Source organism: Corvus kubaryi, unplaced genomic scaffold, assembly GCF_017639235.1.
Source record: "Corvus kubaryi isolate FWS band 111438036 unplaced genomic scaffold, C.kubaryi_AGA036_p1.0 136, whole genome shotgun sequence".
Taxonomy (NCBI): domain Eukaryota; kingdom Metazoa; phylum Chordata; class Aves; order Passeriformes; family Corvidae; genus Corvus; species Corvus kubaryi.
Genome location: NW_024580670.1, coordinates 7,451,946 through 7,476,400, shown reverse-complemented (window position 1 = coordinate 7,476,400; position 24,455 = coordinate 7,451,946). Strand labels below are relative to the sequence as shown.

Sequence of the window (24,455 nt, the reverse complement as noted above, 5' to 3'; positions counted from 1 at the left end):
CTTACTTACTTTTGTTATGTGGTAGTAATTCACAGTTTGGAAGTCCTTTTAACTTAATGCCACTAAAATCTGGATAGAAGATATTTGGATTTTCCTCCCTGCATGCCTTCTGCTGGAGGCATGGCTCAGGCCATTGGTCTGCAGCCAAAAGTACTGCACTGCTCAATCAAAGCAGTTCAGTTCTTATTTACCTTTTCATGGCTCCTGATGTCAGAAATGAGACTACAGCCTTCTGTAAAGGTGTTGCCTTTCTGCACAGCACTGGAGTGCACCTCCCATGCAGCAGCATCCAGAGGTCCAGAGATTCAGTGCACTGACATCAACACTTAAAGGCAGATAGTTTAGAGTATTGGCAGCGGTGTTTCTGAATGAGAACAAGTTATTTGTCTCATTTATAGTCTCTGTTATTACTTCCAGTAATTTGTTTTTGCTTTCTAAATGCCCATGTTTTATGAAAACTGTCTCAAAACAACTTTGCAGTCTCTTCATGTCCTCAGGTTGTCTCTGGGAGTCCAAAAAGAGTCTTAGGCAGAGAAGTTCTACTCTTGTAGAATGTCATTTTTATGTTTTAGTCAAACCTAAATTACTAAAAAATACTCAGTAGTAATATGTAACATATCCAAAACAACAGCAAAGTGAAGGTAAATTTAAAATCATTAATTATTGAAAAGTTAACTCTGGGTGGCTAAAGCAAAATTTAGCTATTTATTTTCTTTGAATATTTTGGGGAGAATGGAAACAAAGAACTTATTTTAGTTAATTTATGGTACATTTACCTTTAGCATTGATTCTTTTTGTCCTTTGGAAGAATCTTGGAAGATTTCTTCATGGATTAACAACTTGTTCCTGGTTTCCTTGGATAACTGGGCTTTTCCTATTGGCTTTTTTATTTCATTTTGCTATGGAAGTTATCCTTTCCCAATTCTTTTCCCCTTTAATCAGGTCAGCACCGTACTAGGTGTGGTGCAAATGAATTAATGTCTCATCATTAGGACTTCTGTTGGTGTAGCAGCCTGTGTTGGAGCAAAAGGTCACACTTGAGGGTGGTGACACTGTTCTGCTCATTGCTTGCCCTGCTTCTTTGCACTACAGACCTGCCTGTCTGCCGCTGCCTTAAGTGCTCCAAGTAAAGGTACTCACCTGCAGCTGCAAGAGTCTCTTTTTGAGCCTCAAGTGGCTGCTGAATGCACATTTTAGGCAGAGATCAGTGTGTTCCTTCTGCATATTTCATCTCTTCCACTTCAGCCCTGTCTTGCTCTGTCGTGCTGGCTGGGTCCTCATGTATGCAGTTGTCTTGGAGAGTGTCCTGCAAAAGCAGGAAAGGACAGGCTTCTGCCTTCTAGAGAGTTTCAGGTAAGGTGAAACACAAAGCTTTTCATTAAAAAAACTGACCCATTTTGAGGGGGAATCAGATGCAAAAAGATGTGGTACTTGTACCTGACACAGGTCTCATGCTTCTCTTGCAGAGGCTCTGTTCTGCAGGGTTCTGTTTTACACCTGTAGTAACTTCTGTGTGGTTGTAATGTGAGGAGTGCGTGTGTCTGGACCTGAATGTAGGAAACAACTTATCAATAGATTTTTTAATAAGCACTAAGTCACTGCTCACACTTCTTCAGAGATTATAAAGGGTCAAAACCAACAGAGCAAGAGGAATTCAGTGTGAAAGTGTAGGTGTGGTTTGGGTTCACAGCTGCCACTAAAGCTGGAAGAGCTGAGCTTGATGATTTATTCCATTTACACCTGGAGGGAATTCCTTTCTGCACTGCCTACCTGCTGGCCCAGCTGTTCAGCCCACAGAAGTACTAATTTTAGATTGAACCATGAGTGCCTGCAGCTCATCCTTTGTGTTGGAAAAAGCCTCCAGAAACTATGAAAGGAAAGCTGCTTTCCTAGTCTGATTTTGGGCATCCCGCAGGCATGTATTGGGAGGCTCTACCAGCCCGATTGGCTTATCCTTCCTATGCTCCCCAGTCCAAACCCTCACCAGAACACTGGAAAGGCCAGCTTGGTTAACATGGCAAATATGTGTCCTTCTGGCAGGAAATCCTCCTTTCTCCCCATTGGTGCCGTTTGTACCACTGAATGTGACCACACGTGTGGCACAAACACACTGTGTAAGTAAGGGCACAGGTGTACATTTGAAACACAAGTCACCTTCTATGTGCATACATGGATGTGTGCAATACAAATACAAAACTTACAGGGCAGGTCCATGTCGGACATCAGTTTAGCCCAGTATGGCACCTGATGGTTCAAGGCTGATCTGCACTGCTAAGGACTCAGACCACAACTGTAGAAACACTGTTTGTGAAATATGTGAAATACTAAGGTGCAAACACACAGTCCATGCCTTTTAGTAAAACAGGATCTGTTGCTGTGATGCCATGGAAATTTAGGTGCTACAAAGCCATACAGGTATTAATCCAAATGCAGATTGTGCCCACCTTGGGAAATGGGCAAGCAACAGAGAGGCAAACACCAGCTTGTCCAGAGCCCCTCCTGTCAGAGGGACTCGTGTGCCCATTTGCTCATGAGGTTATTTCTCAGGGCTTGTAAAACAAGTGTGGGGTCTGTCGGTGTGCCTCACACCTCAGGAAGCAGCCCTGTCTGTTTGAAGCATAGTGGAAGGTAAAAGCAGGGAAGATAAATAGTCTGTCTCCTAGCTACATTCTGCCTGTGGATTGAAGTAGATCAACACAAATATTTGTGTGTACAGCATGCTCCAGAGCCTGCCAATGCCTACTGGCAAAGTGCAGGCAAAGGTAAAGGAAAAATATGTGCTACTCTTTAAAGCAATTATCCTTATGTATTAATAATGTTATTTATAAGCACTCTGAGAAGTCAACAATGTACACTAAAGCAAAGCAAAAAAACCTGCAAACATTTAGTAAAAGGATAAGGGGGGAAATGTTATAAGTATGCCTCTTAGCACTTTCTGATATATTAAAGCCTGTGTTGTCTCTGCATATGATCTTCACAGTTTATTTGTTGTCCTTTGGGAGCACAGCCCTTGCTGAATCCTGGGATTGGATCCTACAGCCCAAAGCATGCTCTTGTTTGTTATGGATCAGAGTGTCTTCCCAAGCACCTCCACTAAGTCACACCAGTTCAATGTAGCTGAATCTGGCCCTGCATCACTTCCCTTACCATGGCACTGAAAGCAAGTGGGAGTTCTCTCACTGCAGCATAACGCATATTTTTGCATTTCAGGGTTTAATTTAAATTTTGAGGATCTAATAATGAGAAGGAATATATATGTGTGTGTATATAGGTATGGATGTAGTTGAAAGTATTTTTTCTTCTCTTTTCTGTTGTTGGCATTGCTTTCTTCTTGTCTGCAGTCAGGTTCCTGGGGGTGGCAGGGCTGACTGAACTTGGTGCAGTGTTTTGACAATAGCACAGGCACTGATCACAGCTTTCAGGCACTCTGAAATCATCTGGGATGCCTGTGGCTGAGTTGGTTGTCATTACAGCAGCAAGTGGTGCATCTGTCCTGCAGGACTGGCCCTTCCAGCTCCTTCACAGGGCTGGGGCAGAGGGGAAGGAAACACCCTCTCTCCCCCGAGAACTTGTTGGCCATCAACTTGTTTGCCCCTATGGGGAAGAAAGACATGAAACCTCCATACTGACCTCTCAGTTTCTCTTCTACTGAGCATGAGAGAAGAAATGCCCCAAGTACCTTCTTTGTGCTCCTGCTTTGTAAGGGAGAGACACTGTTCCCTGCCACTTACCCCATTGAATGAATCATCCTGTATATCCAGACTAGTAAGAAAGAGAAATGAGGCCTCTCTCACCTTACAGCCAGAAGCTGCCTCCCAGAGCAAGAAAAGATCCTTGTCCCTGTCTTTTAGTTAGCACTGAGCAGCTCTGAGCCAGTAACATGCTACGGGCACATCCTGATGCTGATGTTTCCCCTTCCATATATGAATTGCCTTAGAAGATCCCTGCCCATGTCACCACGAGGGATTCAGGATCTCACTGTCATGCTGCTTTTCTGTGCTGAAAATTGTCAGGGCTTCAGCACACATGTATCCCACGGCACCAAGGAGAGGAACAGCAGTTTTGCATTGCTGAGACATTCAGCAGGAGGGAGAGAGTGGGATTTTTCAAAGGAGGGCATAGCACAGCTAGAAATAACTGCCTTTAAAGTGGTGACATTTTTATGCATGGACAAGCTAACTTAGAACATTTTTAGAGGATTTTATAAATCCTGCTGATCCCAGTGGAACTAGATTTGTCATATGAGGACCTGTTTTACAGGGAGAAAGTATACAAGCCTTAACTGAATATACAATTCTTGCACTCTCTCAAAGTTTCCCTAAATAGGTCTTTTCATAACCACAAGTAGCATATGCAAAAAGCATGATGAAACCCAGAAAGTTTGGCTGGTGTTGCATTTCTGTCTTTGAAAGAGAAATACAGGCTGCTTTTAAGGAACAATATTAATAAAAAAAGCTGTAATATTCTCTTACATGCCCTTTCTGCATTCATGGGTGTGTCTTAGTATCAGCAATTAATTTTTGCAAAACAGTAAACCCTTTTTTTTGTTTTTCAACTCGCTGAAATGGAGCTGCCAGGAGCTTTTGGATTAAGCTTTATCAGGCTTTCAGTTAGGAAAGCCTCATGGAGATTATGTAGCCAAATACAACATACAAATCAGATTATGGGAGAGATGAATGCAGAGTTGTTAAATTAATTTAGTTTTTAGTTCCAGCCCACTGAAATGGTTTTAGCATGAAGAAAATAATTCTCTGCTGTATGGCTGGCTGGCCCAGTGCTTAGGACTGTATCAGCATGCTGCATTCATCTGCCAATGGCAAACAGGTTTTCTCTAGGCTTGAGTGAGCCATGGAAGATGAGGCTGGCCAAGATGCTGGGTTCCCCCTGCCTTTCCCAGTGGGCTGATCTGCAGAGAAAAGCCTGGGTCAAGCTGCTGGGCAGCCCCATGCATGGCCAGCAGCTGGGAGAGCCACTGAGGCTGCCTGAGCTGGGTCAGAGGGGCTTCCTCCAGATGCACCCGCACAGTGCTCCTGCCTCTGCAGGACTTTTCCAGAAGGCTGGAGCCAGCTTGTTTGCCAGGTTCTCCCAGTTCAGGTCATCCCTGACAGGAAGGTGAGAATGTTTTTTCCCTCCAAGAGGTCCAGGGCATGTCTGTGCCTGCAGTGAGGCATGACCATGGTACTGCAAAGGCTCTTGCCTGTTCAGTGGCTCTGAGATGTGGCCTGGTTGCCCCAGCCAGGGGTTTCTGCCTCCACAAGTCTTGGCACAGGGCCGCTAACCTAGGACACAGTGGCTTTGGTGTCCTGCCAGACCTGTGTAGGTATCTGCTCAGGACTGCATATACCACCAAAAGGTATCCTGAAAGCCCCCACAATATTTTGTTATCCCTCAGGATTGGAATTTTAAAGAGAACTAATATTTTTTTTCTAAAATTAGCTGAAGTGCTATTTCAGTGTGGAATAATGCTGGTTTTTGGTTTTGGGTCTTTTTTTTTTTCTCAAGGAATCATGAATTCACAGGCTTTCTTTTTGCTTATTAAGCCTGGTTTTGTTTAAAAAAGAAAAAAAGGAAAATAAAAGCTTGTGTTTCTCTTTAATGTGTCCTGATTAAACTTCCCCTTCCCTGTCCCAACCTCTTCCTGCATTTCTCTTTCTTCTTCAGCTGCACATTTTGCAAAATCAGTAGAGGTCCTTTAGCATGTGATTCTTTTAATCTTCTTGGAAAAATCCAAGGCACAGAGAGTATTGAAAGAAAATTTAGATCTCTGGGAAATGCCAGTTGTTTTATAGATGGTCAAATCATTGCACTTTTTTCCTTGTCTCTCAGACATTCACTATGTTATTATGTATCACTTTAATTAAATCATCAAATTGAATTGTTGGATCAAATGTTTCTTTATTCCATTGTGTCCTAAGGAGGTTTAGTTAAATTAATGAAACCATATATTTCATTTTATAAAAAAAGATTTCTTTTTTGCCCATTCATAAGTTGTTTAAAAAAAATGTGGTTGAACAGAAAAGGTTGATTAATATTAAATTGCTTCAGCTACTGCTCTGTGCCTTGAAGTAAATTGAACCAAGTCATCCTAAGTCATGTAAATTTTGTAATATTTACTGAGAAATCGCAGTATTGTAAATTCAGCCTCTTTTAGTTTGCCATGAATGAGGCTTGCTCTCATTGGAGTCACTGGAGTCACTCAGGTGTTTAAAAGTGCTCGTGACCATCTTGGATCGGGGTGCAGGGTCAGGGAGGGTCTCCTGACTCTGAGCCTGTGAGTCTCCTATTTACCCTTGGGAAATATCCACTTCTCTGGCTGCCATGAGCTGTTCCAAATGGCTTCCAGGCTGGCTGCAGAGAGTGGCACAGAACGGGGGACAAGGCAGCCCCCTCTCCCTGGAGTGGCTTGGGGTCCTTGTGTGAAAAGCAGCTGGCCAGACATCGTTCAGAGGGCTGGTGCAATTAAGGTAGATCTCTCTGTCTCTCAGGAAGGTTACCTGCTTGAATTATTTCTAAAACAATTTGATGCATGATTACTTTAAATATATAAATCTCTGCATGTCCTCCTGGAGGACAAGGACTGGGTAAGAGTTTTAGGTCTGGGTAGTCCTTCACCCTGGGCTCCTATCTCTGATGAGATTTGACTAGGTGGAGTGATAAAGGCTGGCCTGGCATTTTGAAGTGTAATTCTGTGATGACAAAGGGCGTCAAAGAGGGCAGTTATGATTTATTGGTGAAGTTATCAATAAACAGTGATGCCAGAGAGAATTGATCTGACCATCTCAGCGGAAAGAGGTGAACGTGGAGAGGCATACCAAGGATCAGGAAGTTCTGTAAATAGTGATAACACCGATGGCTATCAGCTGTCCCCTCTCATCTAGGTCCTGGCCACCTTCATGCTGTGCTTTGGGGGACCAGGAGGGAGCCAGAGGGAAGGCATCTGCAGGCAGCAGACCGTGGTGTGGCTTCTGACTTTGTGGCATTGACAGCAGAATGCTGTTTTGATCCCTTCAGCTCAGTGTAAATAGAAACTCACATACATTTATCCAATGCTTTGAGGTGCTGTAGGGTTTGTTTGTTTTGCTGGATCATCCTTCTGGGTTGAGCAGAAGGATCTACTGCAAAACTGCAGCATTGCCGCCCCTCATGGCAAGAGCAAACATCAAAGATTTTTTCTGCCCAAGCATATTTCTGCAATTTATGTTGTCTTGTTCATCTAGCTACAAAATGTGACTTATAACTGCACAAATGCATTTGACAGGTATTTTTCTATTGTACAGATAATATTGGTGTTTAAAGCATTTAATCATTTTTATTTAAGAACTGTAGCTATTTCAGTAATGTGACAGCAAAGCTGCATGGCTAGCCTGCAAGTCCAGGCATAGGAATAGATGTTTCTCCCTTTCAGTGCTACCAGGACTCTCTAGAAGTGAAATAGTGGCCAAATATACACACGGTCACATACCTGCAGAGCGCAAACAAGCTCAGTGTGTTGGCTTTAAAAGGAAAAGTTGTACTGGGAAAAATAATTCTGGAAACAGTGTCAGCCTGATGGGCTGGGTGACACTTTGCCTTTCCCTGGCAGAAGAGACCAGCTCCTTTGCCACGGCACATGTGTTTAGGTATCATTGCAAGTGATTTTCCTTGGTTCAGGGTTTATACTGAGAAAGAGAATGTGAGAATATGCCCTGAACTGGGTATTTTAAACGTGATTTTTAAAGCTTGGAATAAAGCTATACTCTTTATAGCTGGGAAGGGGATGTTGCAGTTTTCCCACAGCATGTGAGTGCCATCTAGTGTTGTGCATCCTCACCAGGACTTTTGCATGGCAACCCCTTGAAAAGTGTTTCTTCAGCGCTGCAAGGGGACTGTGCACACCCCGCCCCTTGAGGGGCCGGGCTGGATTTGTGCCTGGGCTTGGTCTGCCCTGCAGAATTTTGTGTTTGGTACTGCTGGAAACAGAAGCCGTGCTTTTCCCAGAGGTTAAGCTGTCCCTGTGCTGATGTCCCCACTGACTTAAGCGTGGCTGAGAAGTGACTTGTGCCTCCACACTGCAGGCAGGGTTAAGAAGGCAGGGCTGGCTGCAAGTTCCTCTGCCTGCTCAGAGGCTATGGCCAAGCTCATCATGAGCCACTCTTCCCAGCCACACTTCCCTTGCTGGTGATACATTACTGACAACCTGTTGAGCATCTTTGAAGGAAGATATATAGAAAGAGGAGTATAAAATAATTGTGAAAATGTACTAGGCTAACAGGAAAACATTTACTGACCCAGTAGTGCCACATTTTCAGAAATTTCAACTCTTTCCGGGCCCGGCAGAGCATGTTGGGGTATTTACCCCTTACAGGACAGCAGGGAGTGGATGAGGGAAGCTGTGGATCAGGTCCACTGTATTTCTTAATGTTTCAGTGCAGAGCTCTTAAGTCACCAAGTTAAAGTGTAGGTGCAAATGTCAGGACTGAGACTTTCAAGAACTAAGCAACCTGCATGCAGAGAATGAATTCTCTCATTCACTTTACTCAGGAGAGCAGAAAGCAGCTGTAGGTGGTATTAAATCCCATTGGTCTCAGTGGATTGCAGTCTAAGCTGTCACTGTAGGCCAGACCATTAAAGAAAAAAACCTAGCTCTTAGGGTGAGGCACCATTCTTCCTGTTTGTTTTCTCTAGGTTATTTAGAAGAGCTTCATCTTTTCTCCTTCTGTTTTTCAGCTTGTAGCACTCCTCCAGTCAACATGAAAGTGCAGCCTGTGAACAGGACAGCGCTACTGGTAACCTGGAACCAACCAGAAACCATATACCACCCTCCAATCATGAACTACATGATCTCATATAGCTGGACTAAAAATGAAGATGAAAAGGAGAAGACTTTCACCAAGGATAGTGACAAGGACCTGGTAAAAGCACAGCATCAACCCCAGACATATGTATCAAGCTATCCTTATATTGTTATTTTCTTGGTAGAAAGAGGTAGAGAAAGAAAGCAGTTGTTACCTTATAGGCAGCCTAATGTTTGGCCCACAATGAATTGCTATTTAAATGTTCAGCATTAATTGAACGTTGCCTAACAGGCTACCCAAACACTGGAATGTAAATTTATAGTTTATGTGAGTGCATAAAGGACTGAATCTGCAGACACTTTTTCATGTAGTGTTGCTGAGAAGCAGCTGGCTTGGGAAATGGTGAGGCTCTGAATACCTTTTGGCTTGTGTTCAACTTGCAGATTTTCACATTAGACATCCCATCCCCCAAAATCTGTTCTTGGGCTCAGGCTTTTCACTGTGCATAGCCCCTTGCAGACTTTGGAGCAGTTTCTGGCACTATGTGCTGCCAGAGGCAGGAGTTGTGTAGTTAGGGCTTGAAGATTATTTTGGAGTGGCCCTGTAAAAGCACTGCCTACATCTGGCAGTGTGAGAAAAAGAGAGAAGAGCAAGACAGTTCCAACACAGATGGAAGCACTGCTCTATCTCCTTCATTTAGGATTTCATCTGCTTGTCATTCTTGTCTAAGTGGAAGCAAGTATTGTACTGGTCCTTAACATTCTCTACATATAAAATCAAAGTGACGTATTCAGGTTTGAAAGGCCTCCATTTTTTGTTAATCAAAGAAAGCCTCCAGAATAATGAAATCAGTAACTGTATATGCACATGAAAAATGCAGCAGCACAGTGTTATTCCTAATGACTGTTACCATTTTTTTTTTCAAATACACAGTCCTCTGGGCCCATTCAATCAGTTATACAATAATACTTCTCTTATTCCCTTAGATGAAGATTCTTTTACTTCATTTCCATTTATATTTCCAATTTCCCCAGTAGACATTATTATCTGGGTCACATTAGGGAACAATCTGCCTCATGAAATCAGAAAGGAATCCACTGAAAGGCACCCAAGGTTATGATGTATTGTAACCTCTCTCTTGTCATAATTTCATACTGTTAAGGGAGATTTTTTTAATAAGGTATAAGGAGGAGAGCCTTAATCAGCAAAAATGAGGTGGGCACCATGAAACCATCCTGTTTTATGTAAAAGAAATAATTACAAGTGCAAGGGATGTGATGGAGTGATAGCTTGGAAAAAAATTGCGCTGAAACCCAGTGCTGTTCAGCAGAGCTTTGGGTTAAGAAAGCAATGACAGCTCAGTCTATTTTAGGGGCAAGAGAAGAAGGAAACCTCTTGTCAGAGGGAAGTGCAGATTGTTTTCAGTGCTCTGGCAGATGCAGTTGGGCTGTCCCATCTTGAATCAGAGCTAGACAGTGTTTTGCTATAGAGATCACAAGCATTTCGAGTGACTCATACAGCTACTCCTGTGAACTGATGTGATTGTGTACTAAGGCAGCTCTCAGGTCAGGAGTAAGCAGGGATATCACAGCCCAGGATGCTCAGCCATCGTGTTGCATAGTACATCAGCATCAAATTGCCTTAGCCAGTTTGTTGCAAAATAGACAGTTTTAATATGCAGTGTCTTTTCTGGACTTATCCTGTGTTGGGAATGTGGATCTCCACCTAAAATATCTTACTATAATTGCTGTAAAGGCGAATGACTTGAGTTTTAAGTTCTTCTGAGGAGAGCAGAGACATTGAGGCATGAAGACTGTCATGAGAACAGATGTGGAACATGTTCATTTCTTTCTCATGGGCAGAGTCAGTAGTGTCTGGGTGCATCCCTTCAGCCTTGCCCTCTCCAGGAAACCACTGAATATTTCTATGTGGAAATATAGCTTGTCTTATATGGCATAAATGTCCTGTGTTAGCACAATGCTTTATATATTTCAAACTGATCGTGGACAGTACTGTGGGGGTAAAAAACTGAATAATATCTATTTTTTTTAAACAGAAGGCCATCATTAGCCATGTCTCACCTGACATCCTTTATCTGTTCAGAGTTCAAGCAGTTTGCCGAAATGAAATGCGTAGTGACTTTAGCCAGACTATGCTCTTTCAAGGTAAAAAAACCACATACATATTTTTACATTGAACTATTCTTTGTTTGTTTAGTATTTTCTTTGCAGAGTGCAATATGGTATGAAGTTACTTCAGAAGATATTTGAATGCACGTAGACAATGCTAATTTCATATTGTGGCCAGTGACTTGATCTGACTCTCATTTCCAGTGAGGAGGGTTTGCCTACACCTCTTGCTGTCAGGGTTTGTCAGGTTTTAGGAGAATTTAGAGCTTTTCTTGGTACTAGTTTTCTGAAACAAATTCATCAGAGACTCCTTATGCACCAGAGGCACAGCTGTAACAGAATGTGAGTCTGATCGGTGTCTGTGTTATGTAAAGAGGAATGGAGATCAGTCCTACCTTGACAACCACATGTGGAGATATTCAGGTTTTACCATGCATGCAACCTCAGTGATTTCCAAAACATACATATATAAAGAAAATCAAAATAACTAGATGGTAAACTGTCTTTTATCATGGATTTCCTTTTAAGTTTATTGGAGAAATCTGGTAAAGCTGAGATTCGGTAGAAGAACTTGATGATTTTAGAGGTTTTCTAAGTGCTAAAGTTTTGCTCCTTCGTGGGATCTTATTATGCCATTTTTTATTAAGTAGGGCAGGTTTTGCCTCTGATGAGAACATTCCTTCCCACTCCAGCTTATAGATGCATAAACCTCAAAATGGGTAATGAAAGAATAAAACAAGCAGAGAATTAAAAGTTTAAATCCTTAGGATGAAGCAAAGAGTTGTCACTTGTATCTGATGCTGTAAATCGAAAAAATAATAGGGGCATTTTTCAGTGTCATTTTCAGAAAGTATGGGAGTTTTGGTCCTGCTTTGTTAGCACTTAGTGTCTGAAGGATGTCAGGCTATGGACATGGTTTAGTTCTGTTGTGGTGGCATGCCTCAGTGTTGGCAGCGTTGAAGAGAGAGCAGGGATCAGACAAGTGTCCTGTCCAAGCCACAACTCATGTTGATGTCTGTTCTTGGTAACTCAGCACGGTGTTTTAGACTTCACTTTTAAGTGCCAGACAGAAGTTAGAAACTGGTGTATTGCTTATTATGACCTCTTTTACTATGTGATGGAATGGAAAAATTCTTTCAAGTTTGACTACAATAACTGTTTAATCACAGTTAGGAGTAAATCATTACTGACAGCTCTGTAGGATATCTTTTGGGTACTCTAGCCCATTTCTAGCCCAGTATTCAATGCAGTGGAAGTGATACACACATCTGCAGTGGGAGTAGATGATGTGATTCCTTCCAGATGTCCCAAGAAAGGAGCTGCTGTTCTAATCTCTGGCTCTACCCAAGATCTAGCCTAGAAAATTATTCCACCTGAGCTTTCAAAATGTTATACAGGGTTGATTATAGTTGTAGTTGAGATATATAGCAATAAATAATGACAATTTTATCATTAGGACAGAAAAAAAACTATTATCATCAAGCTACTCTTGCTTTCTGTGTAAGTCAGGATGTTCCATCCAGCTCGGGGTTAAAGGAGAGAATTTTTTTTCTGACAGTAAGCCAGCATTGCCAGGCCTGGGTAATTAAAGACAAGTAAATCTGCGTTCAGACACAAGTGCAGAGTGAGGTAATGCCCAAAGAGCTGAGTTGCCTTTGCTCCAGGCTGAGACCTGCACCCGTATTCTGTGGCCACATGTTGAGCAGTAGCTTAGCAGTTGTTCCTCTGCCTCCTTCCCTGCCCTGATGAGCTGCTCTTCTTCCTTCCCCAGCTAACACCACTCGAATTTTCGAGGGGACCAGAATTGTGAAGACAGGCGTGGTAAGTCATGGATTTAGGGAGTGGGGATTTGGGGACATTCCCACCAGATGGCAGCACAGTGTTGGAAATCTGTAGCAGGACCCAGCTTTCCTGGGGAAGGGATGTCCAGATCTGTCACAGAAGGGTTTATAGCATAAAATATAGTTCCAATATGAAATGCTTTTCTAGATTCATGCTCTGAGAAGCTTTGACCACTGGAGAATTGAGTGTTAAAAAATTTTCCTCAATCAGTGTTCAGCACATTTAGAGGGGATTTATAAAATCTTAATGATGACTGTGAAAATAAATTTAATTTCTTTTATTAACTGTATGACCACAAGCATATGCAACAGGAATAAGGCCTCACACACAGCATCTTTGTGTGAACAATCTCTTTGTTTTATTTTAATTCAGGTGAGACTGTGACAAGTCACTGAAGCCAACTTTTGTATTCCAGAATCAGAAATGTTGGTACATTTACAGCAAAAGTGGAATACACTGTTTCAGTTTTGAAAGCATTTTATTAGTTTATTTAATATAAACTATCCATAAACTAAATTTCTTGGCATCAAGTGTACTGAGTTGTTCAGTCAAATTTATGGGCTGGATTCATACTATTGAATTTACTCTAAGTACATTGCTTCTGGTTTTATTCTGATCCAGTTTGATATACTCCCTAGTGAGCAAATAACATATGGAAAGCTTGCATGTGAATGATTAATGTTTGTTTAATGATGTATAGAGGTATTCTAGATATATAAATCTACTGTCAAATTTTAATACTCAGTCCAGCTTTGAGACTGCTCATACCAGCAAAAAGCAAATCTCACAGTGCCTTAGGGATTCAGAGTGATAAGTATCTGAAAGTTTAGATATTTATTTAAAGTTTTCGCTTGAAATCTCTAAAGCACAAGTTTTCATCTGAGATCTCAGGTTCTCTGTGATTGCAGCTGGTCAAAAATAATGTGAGAAAGCAGCCTTTCTTGGTTTGCTGCAGCATTTCCACTACATGTCTTGACTGAACCTGGGAATTGCAGAGAGATGCAGAAATGCTGTTAAGTTATAAATCTAAGTTTACAAAATAAACATTTTACATTTTTTTCAATGTTCAGCAGCACTTATTTAATCCCTTTTTGTCCTCATGTGATACATACCTTTCCAGCTAATGTCCTCCTGCTGATGAATTCAGCAATGTGAGACATTTTTCAGCCATTCAGAGTGGGAGAATGGTCAGATTGTCCAGAGGAACTGCCGACTCAGCTCTTCCACAGAATTACTCCTTGTGTTCAGGCAATTCACTTCAGTCTCTTTCTCCACATGTAATTTAGGACTAGTTCTTTATGGATAGACCAAGGTTTAGTTCTTTATGTGTGTACTAAGGGGTTTCATTTACAGCAGAGCACACACGTGTGCAGAGACCCTCATGCGCGCAGTGGGTTGACATTAGAATAATATTGGCAGGATGCAAAGTCCATAGTTCATTTCCTGATGCCTCTCAGTGAAGCAGGCAGTCCCAGTCCTGCCTTTCATTCTCTGGCCAGGGAGAGTTGGCCAGGGAGAGTCCTGTGGATGTGGAAAACTGAGTCTATACATGGGTGTCACAGCCTGGAGGTCCTGGCAGATGTGGTGGTAGCTTGCTGAAGGGCTCCTGATGCTTTCCAAGTCCTTCAGGAGTGCCCAGCTGGCCATGCTGCAGTTCTTTTCTAACAAGAGCAATGCCTCACAGCAACACCAGTCCTTAGGAGAATAATCCTGATGGGTAAATTAAGGAAATAAAAATAGTATCCTTTGAGGCCCTCACAATGTGCGTGGGAAGAGCCAGAGTTCCTTGTCAGAGTAGACCCACTGGCCACGAATGCTCACGTTGGCAGCACAGCCATTATTTTGGGACAGCCCTTATATAATACTGTATTTTTAAACCCCTTGTATTCTAAGGATTAAAGCACTGTGAGTAAATCTCACCCCAAGAGGAAATGTTACTCACAAGTCAGTGGTGATGTGGATGGAGAAGGTCCCGATGTAAAATAAAGATAAGGATAAAGAGGGTTTTGCTGATGATGTGGTGAATGCAGGGAGGTTTCCTCTCTTCTTGGTTTGCTGGCAGGTCTGTGGCTTGTTCTGTCCTGGCTCAGCCTTTCATCCAGCTGGTGTTGAGTCTCTGGTTTTAGGAGAATGGCATGTGTGTTAAAAGGGAGGGAAAAGCAAGAGAATGACTCCAGGTGGCATGTTGGGCCCCTGCTGATGCTCTCTGCTGTGTTTTCTTCCCCTCTGCTGCTGGTGATCTCCTCAAGCCCACAGCATCTCCTGCCTCCTCAGCAGACATGGCTCCCATCAGCTCTGGCTCCTCCACCTGGACCTCCTCGGGGCTCCCCTTCTCCTTCGTGTCCATGGCCACAGGCATGGGCCCTTCCTCCAGTGGCAGCCAGGCCACCATGGCCTCCGTGGTGACCAGCACCTTGCTGGCAGGGCTGGGTTTCAGCGGCGGGGGCATCTCCTCCTTCCCCAGCAGCATGTGGCCCACCCGGCTGCCCACGGCCGCTGCCCCCAGCAAACAGGCCGGGCGGGCCGTGGTGGCCACCACTGAGGCCACTGCCGCCTCCACAGGGACGGAACGGGACTCGGCACTGACAAAGGATGGCGAGGGAGCCGAGGAGGGGGAGAAAGATGAAAAGAGTGAAAGTGAGGATGGGGAGCGGGAGCATGAGGAAGAGGAAGAAAAGGATGCTGAAAAGAAGGAGAAAAGCAGGGCGACAGCAGACTCAGAGGCACACAATAGCACAGAGCCCAGCGTGGCTGTGGCTTCCCCCAACAGGACTGCTGAGGAAGAAGGAAATAAAACCATATTGGGAGAAGAGCCAAACCAAAACGTTGCCCCCATGGCTGGAGGTGCCGAGAAGGAGAGTTTTGCGAAAGCCAACACTCAGCCCCAGCTGCTCCCTTCCACCCAAGTGCCACCAGCATTCACCAACGAACTGTACCTGGGCAAGATCCCAAGACCAGAGATAACAAGAAAACCTCCTCCAAAGATGGACAGGTTTCCAGAGGAATATCCTTCAGACAACAAATTCATCACCATTAACCCAGGTGAGTGATCTGTGGGGAAACCATTTTTACCAGAGTAAGTGTTGGAAAATAACACAATCCAAATTCCTTACCTGCTTCCAGTAGATACATTTTTGTGGTGGCTGGCTACATCTGATTGGCAGGTTGTCACAGGACCCAACCCCACAAATTGTTACTGGGGGGAGCAAAGCAGAAAGAAAATAAAAATATCCTTTAATTGGAGCTGATTCATGGTCCTTGTAGCTTATTGGAAGAGAAAATCTGGAAAAATGTTAACCCCCAACACACTCCATCAAGAATTTCTTGAAAATAGAAAGGGAGGGGAATGCAATGAACTATAGCTGTGAAATTAATTTGCATGAGTGGCTGCTGTGCTGAACTGGCATTTCATGGGAAGTTTGCTATATGTGCTTCTAGCTAATTTAGTTTATCTGCAGGATTCTTCCCTGACTGGGCTTTGAGATATTCTCCCAAATACAGGATCATTGCTGGTTTATTTCTCAACACAAAACCTACATGCTCTGATCTTCCAAAACAAGGCACCTTCTGCACTAGGATTACCTTCTGTTTTTTCTGTGGAAAAAAAAATCTTAACCAGGCAGAGTTCACGTATTTTCTGTTTGTCCTGGTGAGAATGTCCAGTGCTCCTGTACACTCCAACTCTGGATGTATGTACCAGCTCCACAGTGTGTACACAGCAGATACAGCCTCTTGGAAGCCTGCCCAGGTGATCTGCATGTGCACCAAGCCTGGTGTGGTTGGGGTTTGCTGCACAGGCCTCTGCAAGTTGGTCCCTCATGGTGCTCCCAATGCACCGTGACGAATGTTCTGCGTGTTTCTGCTTGGGGAGCTCCAGGCACTGGTGAGGAAAACTGCAAGGAGCAGATGGAGCATCTGCATGTGGATTTATTTTAGATTTATTTATTTAGATTTATTTATTTATTAGACAAGTATATTTGAGTGATTACGTGTATTACCACAGCATTTATGAGATAGTCCGCTTTTTTGTTTGTTGTTTTTTGGGGATTTTTAATAGTATTGTTTGTTTTGCTAATCTGTAGTGTTTTATAATTTTCTTTTTCCATCAAAGCTGTCTAGAGTAGTGTGAAAAAGCCTTACATATTTATTTTTCCCTACATTGAGAAACACAAAAATGTAGATATTGTGCATTCAGTTATAGCTCAGAACCAATTTAAAAAACAAAGCTAAATCCAATCTTTAATAACATTTGATACAGAAATGCTGACCAGTCTGTAATGCTGTGGATCATAACTGTTCTGTTAGAGATCAGATTAACAATGCAGAAGCTGAGAAACCTGCAACAGGTTGTACTGATTTTTTTTTTTATACACTGCTATTTTTCTTACTCCTCAGCTGGAAATCCTCAAAGGCCAGTACTTCCACTGAATATGGTCTGAGATGCCTGTCAGGCAGCTTTCAACATGCCATTTGCCCTAATCACCTTCGTGTTAGGAAGGAGGCCTGTTGGGAGTGCTACCCTGTGAGAAGACACTTTGGAATGCAGAAGGGGCTTTTCTTCAGGCTGGATCTAGGTTACGAAAGACACAAGCTGGTGAATTAGACTAGCACAAAGCCTAAAACTAGTTGCTTCAGATTAATTGTTCTCCCCAGTAACATGGAAATTTGCAATTCATAAAGACAGACCTGACCTCACTCATGCCAGGAGTTGAGATCAGTGAAACTGCAGCCATAGCAAGACTTGTTCCCATGAGAAAGGGCCTTAAAGGTTTTCCATAACAAGGTAAGCCTGAAATCAAGACAACTGAAGCCAAGAGGGCATTGCCAGAAGTGTCTGAAAGGATTCCTGAGCATCAGGACAGCTAAGACTGTTAAGGCCGCTTCCAAAGTGAGCAGAAAGCATCCCTGCAGTTTACTCTGTCCCAATGTGAGGGCAGAAACATTTTTGGATGCATGTTTTCTCCCTGCATCTTTTCTCTTTTGCATCTTTTAAAAGCAGGTTTTAAAAAGCTGTCAAGGTTTCAAAAATGGTTTTGTGAGTAGAAAGTTTAATAATTTTAAAGAGTAGAAAATTGTTTCATAACAATATACATTTATAAAATTAATTATGTAGCATTAAATTAGCAGTTGTAAGAAGATAACTGAATGGGGAAGTACTCATGAGAGTGCATGATTAGAGGAGAACAGGCAACTCATGAGAAATTACAGGGAAAGTGCGAGGCCAATTAGTACAGCAAGGCTCATTTTCTTTTAGTGCTTATTTCACACGTACATACACACACACACACCTCTCCTGAGGCCATGTCATTATTTTCCAAATGGCATTGGCCTCTTCTTGTCTGTGGTATTGGCCAGTGCTAATGATTTTCTTCTGTCACCGAATGCTTGCTTGCATTCTCCTCTTTCATTTTCCTGATCATCCTTTCTCTGTTTTGGTGCCCACATTAGACTAATTGTACCTTTGATTTGCAACTGTTACACACACAGCTGCTCAGCATTGTCTGTGACTCTGAAACCTGAAAATCAGAAAAACAGCAATTAAATTATACTCTCCCAAAAGAGGGAGAAAAAGAAAGAAAAGGAGCAAGGGAAAAAGATGAAATCCAGGATGATTCAGTTTAATCAGGCTAAAGCAGATACTATCCCACAGAATTTTGGTTGGTTGTGCCAGACAATTAAACAGATCCTTTGTTTTTTACTGGAGTTAACTGGGCTGTTGTAAGCAAAGTAATAGCTGTGGGGTTGGGGCTTTTGCCTGAGTGGTGAGCTGGGACTGAGGACAGAGAGGTGGGTTTGGCTCTTCATCCAAATTTCAGCCAGGTCCTGCTATCCCTCAGTGCTCACCCACCTCTGCTGAGTTCCTCCCACGAGAGGGCTTTGTAGAGACAGAGAGATCATGATGTGCAGGTTAAATTTCAAGTGTGATGTATGCTTTTAACAAAGACTGAGTATTGGGTTTTAGAGTAGTCTTTGCCAGGTCTAAGGTTACAAAAGCCTTTTAGGGATAACCTCATTAGCATAATTAAACATCTGTGTAATTCTTCTCCATCCACAGCAAGGATTATTAAGCTGCATTTTCGTGTAGCACTTCAGCCATTTTCACACAGAATCACAGAGTTTGTAAGGTTGGGAAGGACCACTGGAGTCAGCTAGTCTAGCCTCCTTGCTCTAGAAGGGTTCCCTAGAGCACTTTAATCAGGATTGTGTCCAGACAGCTTTTAAATATCTTCAGAGATGTACATGGCAACTTACAGGAGCAAACAGCAGAATGGCTTGAAAATAAAAGAATTGAATTATTTAATGCCTGCAAACTATGAATTTCAGATATAGGATTAAATATGTTTGGCATCTGTTACAGAGCAGTGAAAAGCCATGCTTAGTAGTGCACAGCCTGTAAGTGTGACTACTGCAGGACTGCCTTAAAGAAATAGGGGATAATAGCTGCACAATGACACAGGCTTGTATCAAATGTAATACTTCTTTAAGAAACATGGGTTTGCCTTCTCATCATTTAATAATATGGCCAGTATTATTTTCCAGAATTAATTAAGACCTTTGTATAAGTTCGTAACTTCATTTACTCAAGGGAAAGGTAAGCAAGTTGACTTTCTCTTAGGAGACCGTGTGGTCTGAGGCAGTTCAGCAGCAGGGCTTTTCTTTGGTTAATGGTATCTGAAATGGTACAACAAACAGAACTTTGTCCTGACAATTTGTGCAATGGCAAGGAATGATAAAAGTAGATAGGTTATATAGTACAGCTATGGTTGCTTATTATAGCAAGCAGTGTTACTTAAGGGAAATAAACATGCTTCTTTTCTCAGGAACCAATTACCAAGAATACACACCAAAAAAAGCACATTTCACAAACTGTAGATGCCTCTTTCTTACCTTGACTTTTGCACAAGAATTGCACTGCTAGAGAATCCCTGGCTGCCCAATGCCATCCAATACTCCCTGAGCCAGGGCTCATCCATCCAGTGCCTGGGTAGAACTGCTAAATGGGTGGTTCACAGTTACATATTTTTCCAGATGCAGGAGTAGATTTAGTAGTGCCAGGGCTTGTATCTTGTGGGATCTCCTGAAACAGATATGCTGTAATAATTTTTATTCCTTCCTACTGGGATGAATTCCAAGCCAGTAAAAGGCAAACTGAATTAATTCAACAAAGGCATATGCCACTGGAAACTGTTTACATTTCTTAGCAAAAATGGAGTTTCCTAGTCTGTTTTCTAAGCTTCCCCATCCTCCACCAAGTTCAGCTTATGGTGGGCACTGTTACAAGGATATGCTCTTGACACTACCAGGACTTGACATTCTTGCTTTGGAAAAGAAAAAAATGGTGACTATTTTTTTATTTCATACTATTTTGTTATATAGGAGAACAGGAAACTATAGAGGCCCAGATCTGTCCTTTTTTGTGTGTGTGTTTTCATTTAATCTTTTTCCAAGTTATCCAGCATGCTGGCTTTTATTAGGCTTTTCTGCCATGACACTCAAGACAGACACCAGCTCTCCAGCTGCACTGCTCTACCTCTGGCCCCAGCTGCCATGCTAGTACAATATTTATTGGCACTGGTTTGTTTAAACTCTCACAACACATTACTTAAACAGTGGGAAACACCTTAGACTTTTTCTTCAAAGCCAGCACAGGAACTATATCTTTTCTCCTGAAGCACATCACTGCTTGGCCGTTCCCAACTGGAATTTCGGGGCCAGCCATCAGCATTAGGGAATAGCATTTGCTATTCTGGCACTCAGCATACTGAGCGCTTTCTTCTCCTCGTGTCTGTGGTACAGGGAGTTGTCAGGGGCAGATAAGTGTGTTCTCCACACTAGACTGACTAAGAGGAGCATTGTGAGCACTGCAGAATTTAATAGTGCGCATTGGGACTCCAGCCCATGCTTTGCTTACAATGGAATTGAATTTTCTTCCCATGCAAACAGAAACATATGGTTTTGTGTTGAAAGATGTGGAGGTGAAACTAAACAGAATACTGTCATTGGAGAGAACTGAAGCAACACCCTAATGGATATAAGGTGGTGGGACTATTTGGCTCTCTTACTAAGTTTTATTACATCATGTGTTTTTTTCTTTGTCCCTTTTACCATTCTGATTAGTAACACCTCACAGGCTTACTTTTTTCATGCTCTTAAATTATTTGAAATGCACTGGTAATAACTGATGCCTCAAGACTTAGCATTTTGTAAGTTTGGCAGATACAGAGAATAAGCCTTTGCTCTAATTTGGGAGTTGCTCTTTTCCTTATTCTTTGCTAGTCAAGGAAATCAAAGATGTTCAATCAAAGTTCATGCTCACTTCCCCCAAACATCCCTCTGATTAGCCCCTCATTTAGGCTGCTTGCTAAAGGGCATTACCTCTATCAGCCTAGTTCTCAAAACTAGGAAGATTTCTTGCTGGGCTTGCAGCAGCCTGCAGCCTTGCTCTGTTTTCAGCGGTCAGGCAAAAGCATTTACAATTAACCTTTACTTCCACTTTAGTTGAATTTTACTCCTGCCTACAGAGTAGTATAATCTAAATGCTATTAAAATAGAGTATGACTTCATATTATGTGACATCTGGTGACTTCCAATTATCTGTGTTTTGCCTGCCTATGGTGAAAAGGCAATTCCGTTCTTCTGGTAGGATTTGCAGCAGTTTCGAGTGATAATACAATACTGAACGAGGGCAAGGAAGCATGTTGGTAAGGAAAGACTCACACAGGCTTAGAAGTCAAGTATGCGTATTTCAATCCTCATTGAAATCTGAAGCTGTTTATACTAATCCTTTCCCATTACGTCCTGTTGACAGGTATTGATCAACCACTGCCTGTTTGTTAGGAAACATTAATAAGATGTGGAATCTGCTTCTGCATTTTTCTTTTATCATTCTGTCTAAATCAATTTATTTATCAAGTCTACATGAATTTGCACAAATTAGGTGTCTTTTGAAATACACTGGTGCAGTGTCTATACTCATTGGCTCCAGTACGTGCCGAACTTTCAGATACTCACCTTATATATGATACAATAATTTTAATGAGATGTCATGCAAAAAGTGGAGTTAACTCAGCCAGATCTCAGGGTATTGACGAACTTTAATTTTGTTCAAAAACTGTGGAATAATGATTTCTTCTGTTGGTTACAACACATCCTATCCATTCATTCATCCACCCATCTTGACAATCCATATGCTAAAATGTGCTTTTGTATGCAGTAACCCACCAGATTGTGACAATTCTGCAAATGATGTGACATGACACCCAACATGTTGAGGATTTTTTATTTTAAGATAGTTACCAAGAGATTTATTTCTGAAGCGAAGTATTACACTGAGTTTTGCAAACAGGGCTGTCCTGCACCGTTGAGAAACAGAGTGCGTTTATCTACAAATACTGATGACAGAGCACAGCATTTACTCAGTTGCCCTGGTGAATTGGCTCAGTGGGGTACTCCACATCTGATAATAGGTACTTGCGTGAAAGAGTCCTAAAAGTGTCTATGAGACTGTAACTACAGGCAGTAGTAAAATCCAAGCCATACGTGGCAGTAAACACCATACTTCTGTGCTCTCATGTCTCAGACTGAAGAAAATGGAGTCCCACCCTGCAGTTAGAGGATCTCTGCTCAGTTCACTCATAGCATGTAAAAGGGATAAGCTGTTTGTTTTGTTTACACATTTTTCTGTACAGTAATTCTTTTTTCCACCCAATGATTGGTTTTGTTATGTGTTTACATGTACACAGCTGGCAAGAACAGCTCCAGCATGGCCACGAGACCTTCTCCTGGTAAAATGGAATGGATCATCCCACTCATTGTGGTCTCAGCACTGACCTTCGTGTGCCTCATTCTTCTCATCGCTGTGCTTGTCTACTGGAGGTGAGCCTGTTTCCTTATCAGTGGAAACTGATTAGGATTTGAAAGACATTTCAGATAGTGTTTTTAATGTGGTCCTGTGTTTTTTTATTTTATTAGAAGTTACAGTGTTAGATGCATTAGATAGTTCTCTGGGTGCTAGAACAGCTTTGTTTGTTAAGTATTCACCTGTCTTAAATACTGATTTTTGTGTCATGAAAATGAGCTTGGTAGAGCTCTACCAATGGTAGAGCCAGCTGTAATGGTGAGAAATATTTTCACAATTAGTCCCTCTGAAGTAGCTATAAAAAATTATCTTTGTCTTGGCCTTCAGGAAGGGTGGTTGTGAGAGAAAATCCCAGTGAGACTCGCGTTGGTTTCATGGGTGTCTTTGCCACAAACCTCCTGTGTAATCTTAAGTTCTTTCCTTCCTTTGACTGTACTTCAAGAAAGTGGAGTAAGCTTGTTTCACATTCCACAGCAATGCTCTGAGTCAGGGTTCTTTAACATTGGTGAAGAGTTCAGAAGTGTAGCCTGCAAGGTCTTGAAAGTAAAGATTGCCTCTTACAAAGAGACACTGTCATTCACACCAGTGGACATTGGTTCATTGGTGGGACATCAGGATTAACATCAACAAATCCCGCTCCATTTGATTTAAACTAAAACCTGCAGCACCTGCTTGTGTCAGAACCAGAACCCAGAGGCACCTCATTTGTCTGGAAGTTAAAATTAACCGGGGATAAGCCACATACAAGGTATTTAGGAATTATTTCAAAATCTGATTAGATGGGACTGAGGAAAGTAGCTTTGATGAGAAATACCAGCCCATTGATCATTATATTTGCAGAATCCATTAAAAAAATACCAAGCTATTTTTCAGTACACCCATTTTGCTGACCATTAATTGGCCCAATTGTTGAGGCTGAGAACATTTGAAAGAATTAATAAGTAGATGGCAATAGTCTTGTGAAAATAATTTCCATTAACATTTGTAAGTAATTAACATCATTGCAGTAAGACAGTGAATAAAATTGCAGTAGTATATGCACAAAAGCTGAAATTGGAAAGGTTCTAAAGATCCCGTTGTATTGTCCTGTTTTTCAGTATATATTGTCTTTATCTGAAGTACTAAACTTGGTCACATTCACACCAGGCAAGTCCTGGAAGGATATGGCATATCTCAAAACACTGGGATGAGGGATTAGTAGTATTTATCCCTAAGAGATTTAAGTTGCCCTTTGGCAATGCATTTTGAGGATAAAACAAATTATATTTTTGCTTTTGCATTTTTGAGTACTTGTGGGATTAGATGATTTGAGACCAGAGGTGACATAAGCGGAACAATGAAGCAGAGAGAAGCCTTCTGCTTGTTTCCATTGCATCAGTGCCCTGTTATCCAGGGACCAAAATAAGGAGTGAGAGAAGTTGCTTGTGAAGGTTTGGCAAAGCATTAACTTTGTTTGGTCTCTTTGTGGCTCATTCCACGATACAGCAAAGAAATAAGTTTTGTGAAGAAGACTTCTTGTAAGGAAGCTTCATTTTCTGTTCCCTTTATTTGAAAAGGAGAGTGATAAAAACAATCATTGTTTGATGAAGATTTTCTTTTTCCATCTGTTGAGCTTCCATGCTGTGTTTTAGAGACTCCTTGTAATTGAATATATTTGGAAATGATCTGTGCCATTTCTGAACAAGACTCACTTATTTGCAGAGGTAATTTGCTGTTCTCAGTTCCTCTTTCATGTGAATCCTGGACAAATGGTGAAAGAATATGACTAATGTTCTAGAGAAAGGGTCACTTCCATCTTGTCCGTGTGGTGGCCATCTCAGTAACGAAAAGGGATGGGAACTTGCAGGCAAG

The 24,455-nt window shown here is 42.0% G+C and overlaps 1 protein-coding gene and 1 long non-coding RNA gene across 2 annotated transcripts in view; one reads left to right on the top strand and one right to left on the bottom strand.

Moving 5' to 3' along the window:
• PTPRG (protein tyrosine phosphatase receptor type G) overlaps positions 1-24,455 on the top strand; it is a 311,473-nt gene that overhangs the window by 222,068 nt on the left and 64,950 nt on the right. Inside the window, exons 9-13 of the mRNA XM_042015311.1 lie at positions 8,707-8,891; positions 10,831-10,939; positions 12,675-12,724; positions 14,995-15,787; positions 22,489-22,621. Of these exons, the coding sequence (XP_041871245.1) occupies positions 8,707-8,891; positions 10,831-10,939; positions 12,675-12,724; positions 14,995-15,787; positions 22,489-22,621 (1,270 nt within the window). The remainder of the gene's footprint in view (positions 1-8,706; positions 8,892-10,830; positions 10,940-12,674; positions 12,725-14,994; positions 15,788-22,488; positions 22,622-24,455) is intronic.
• Positions 13,565-14,247, bottom strand: LOC121658419. Its single transcript, XR_006013964.1, has 2 exons — positions 13,858-14,247; positions 13,565-13,727 (listed from the first exon to the last, which is right to left on the bottom strand). It is a non-coding gene; the product is annotated as an uncharacterized LOC121658419 (long non-coding RNA).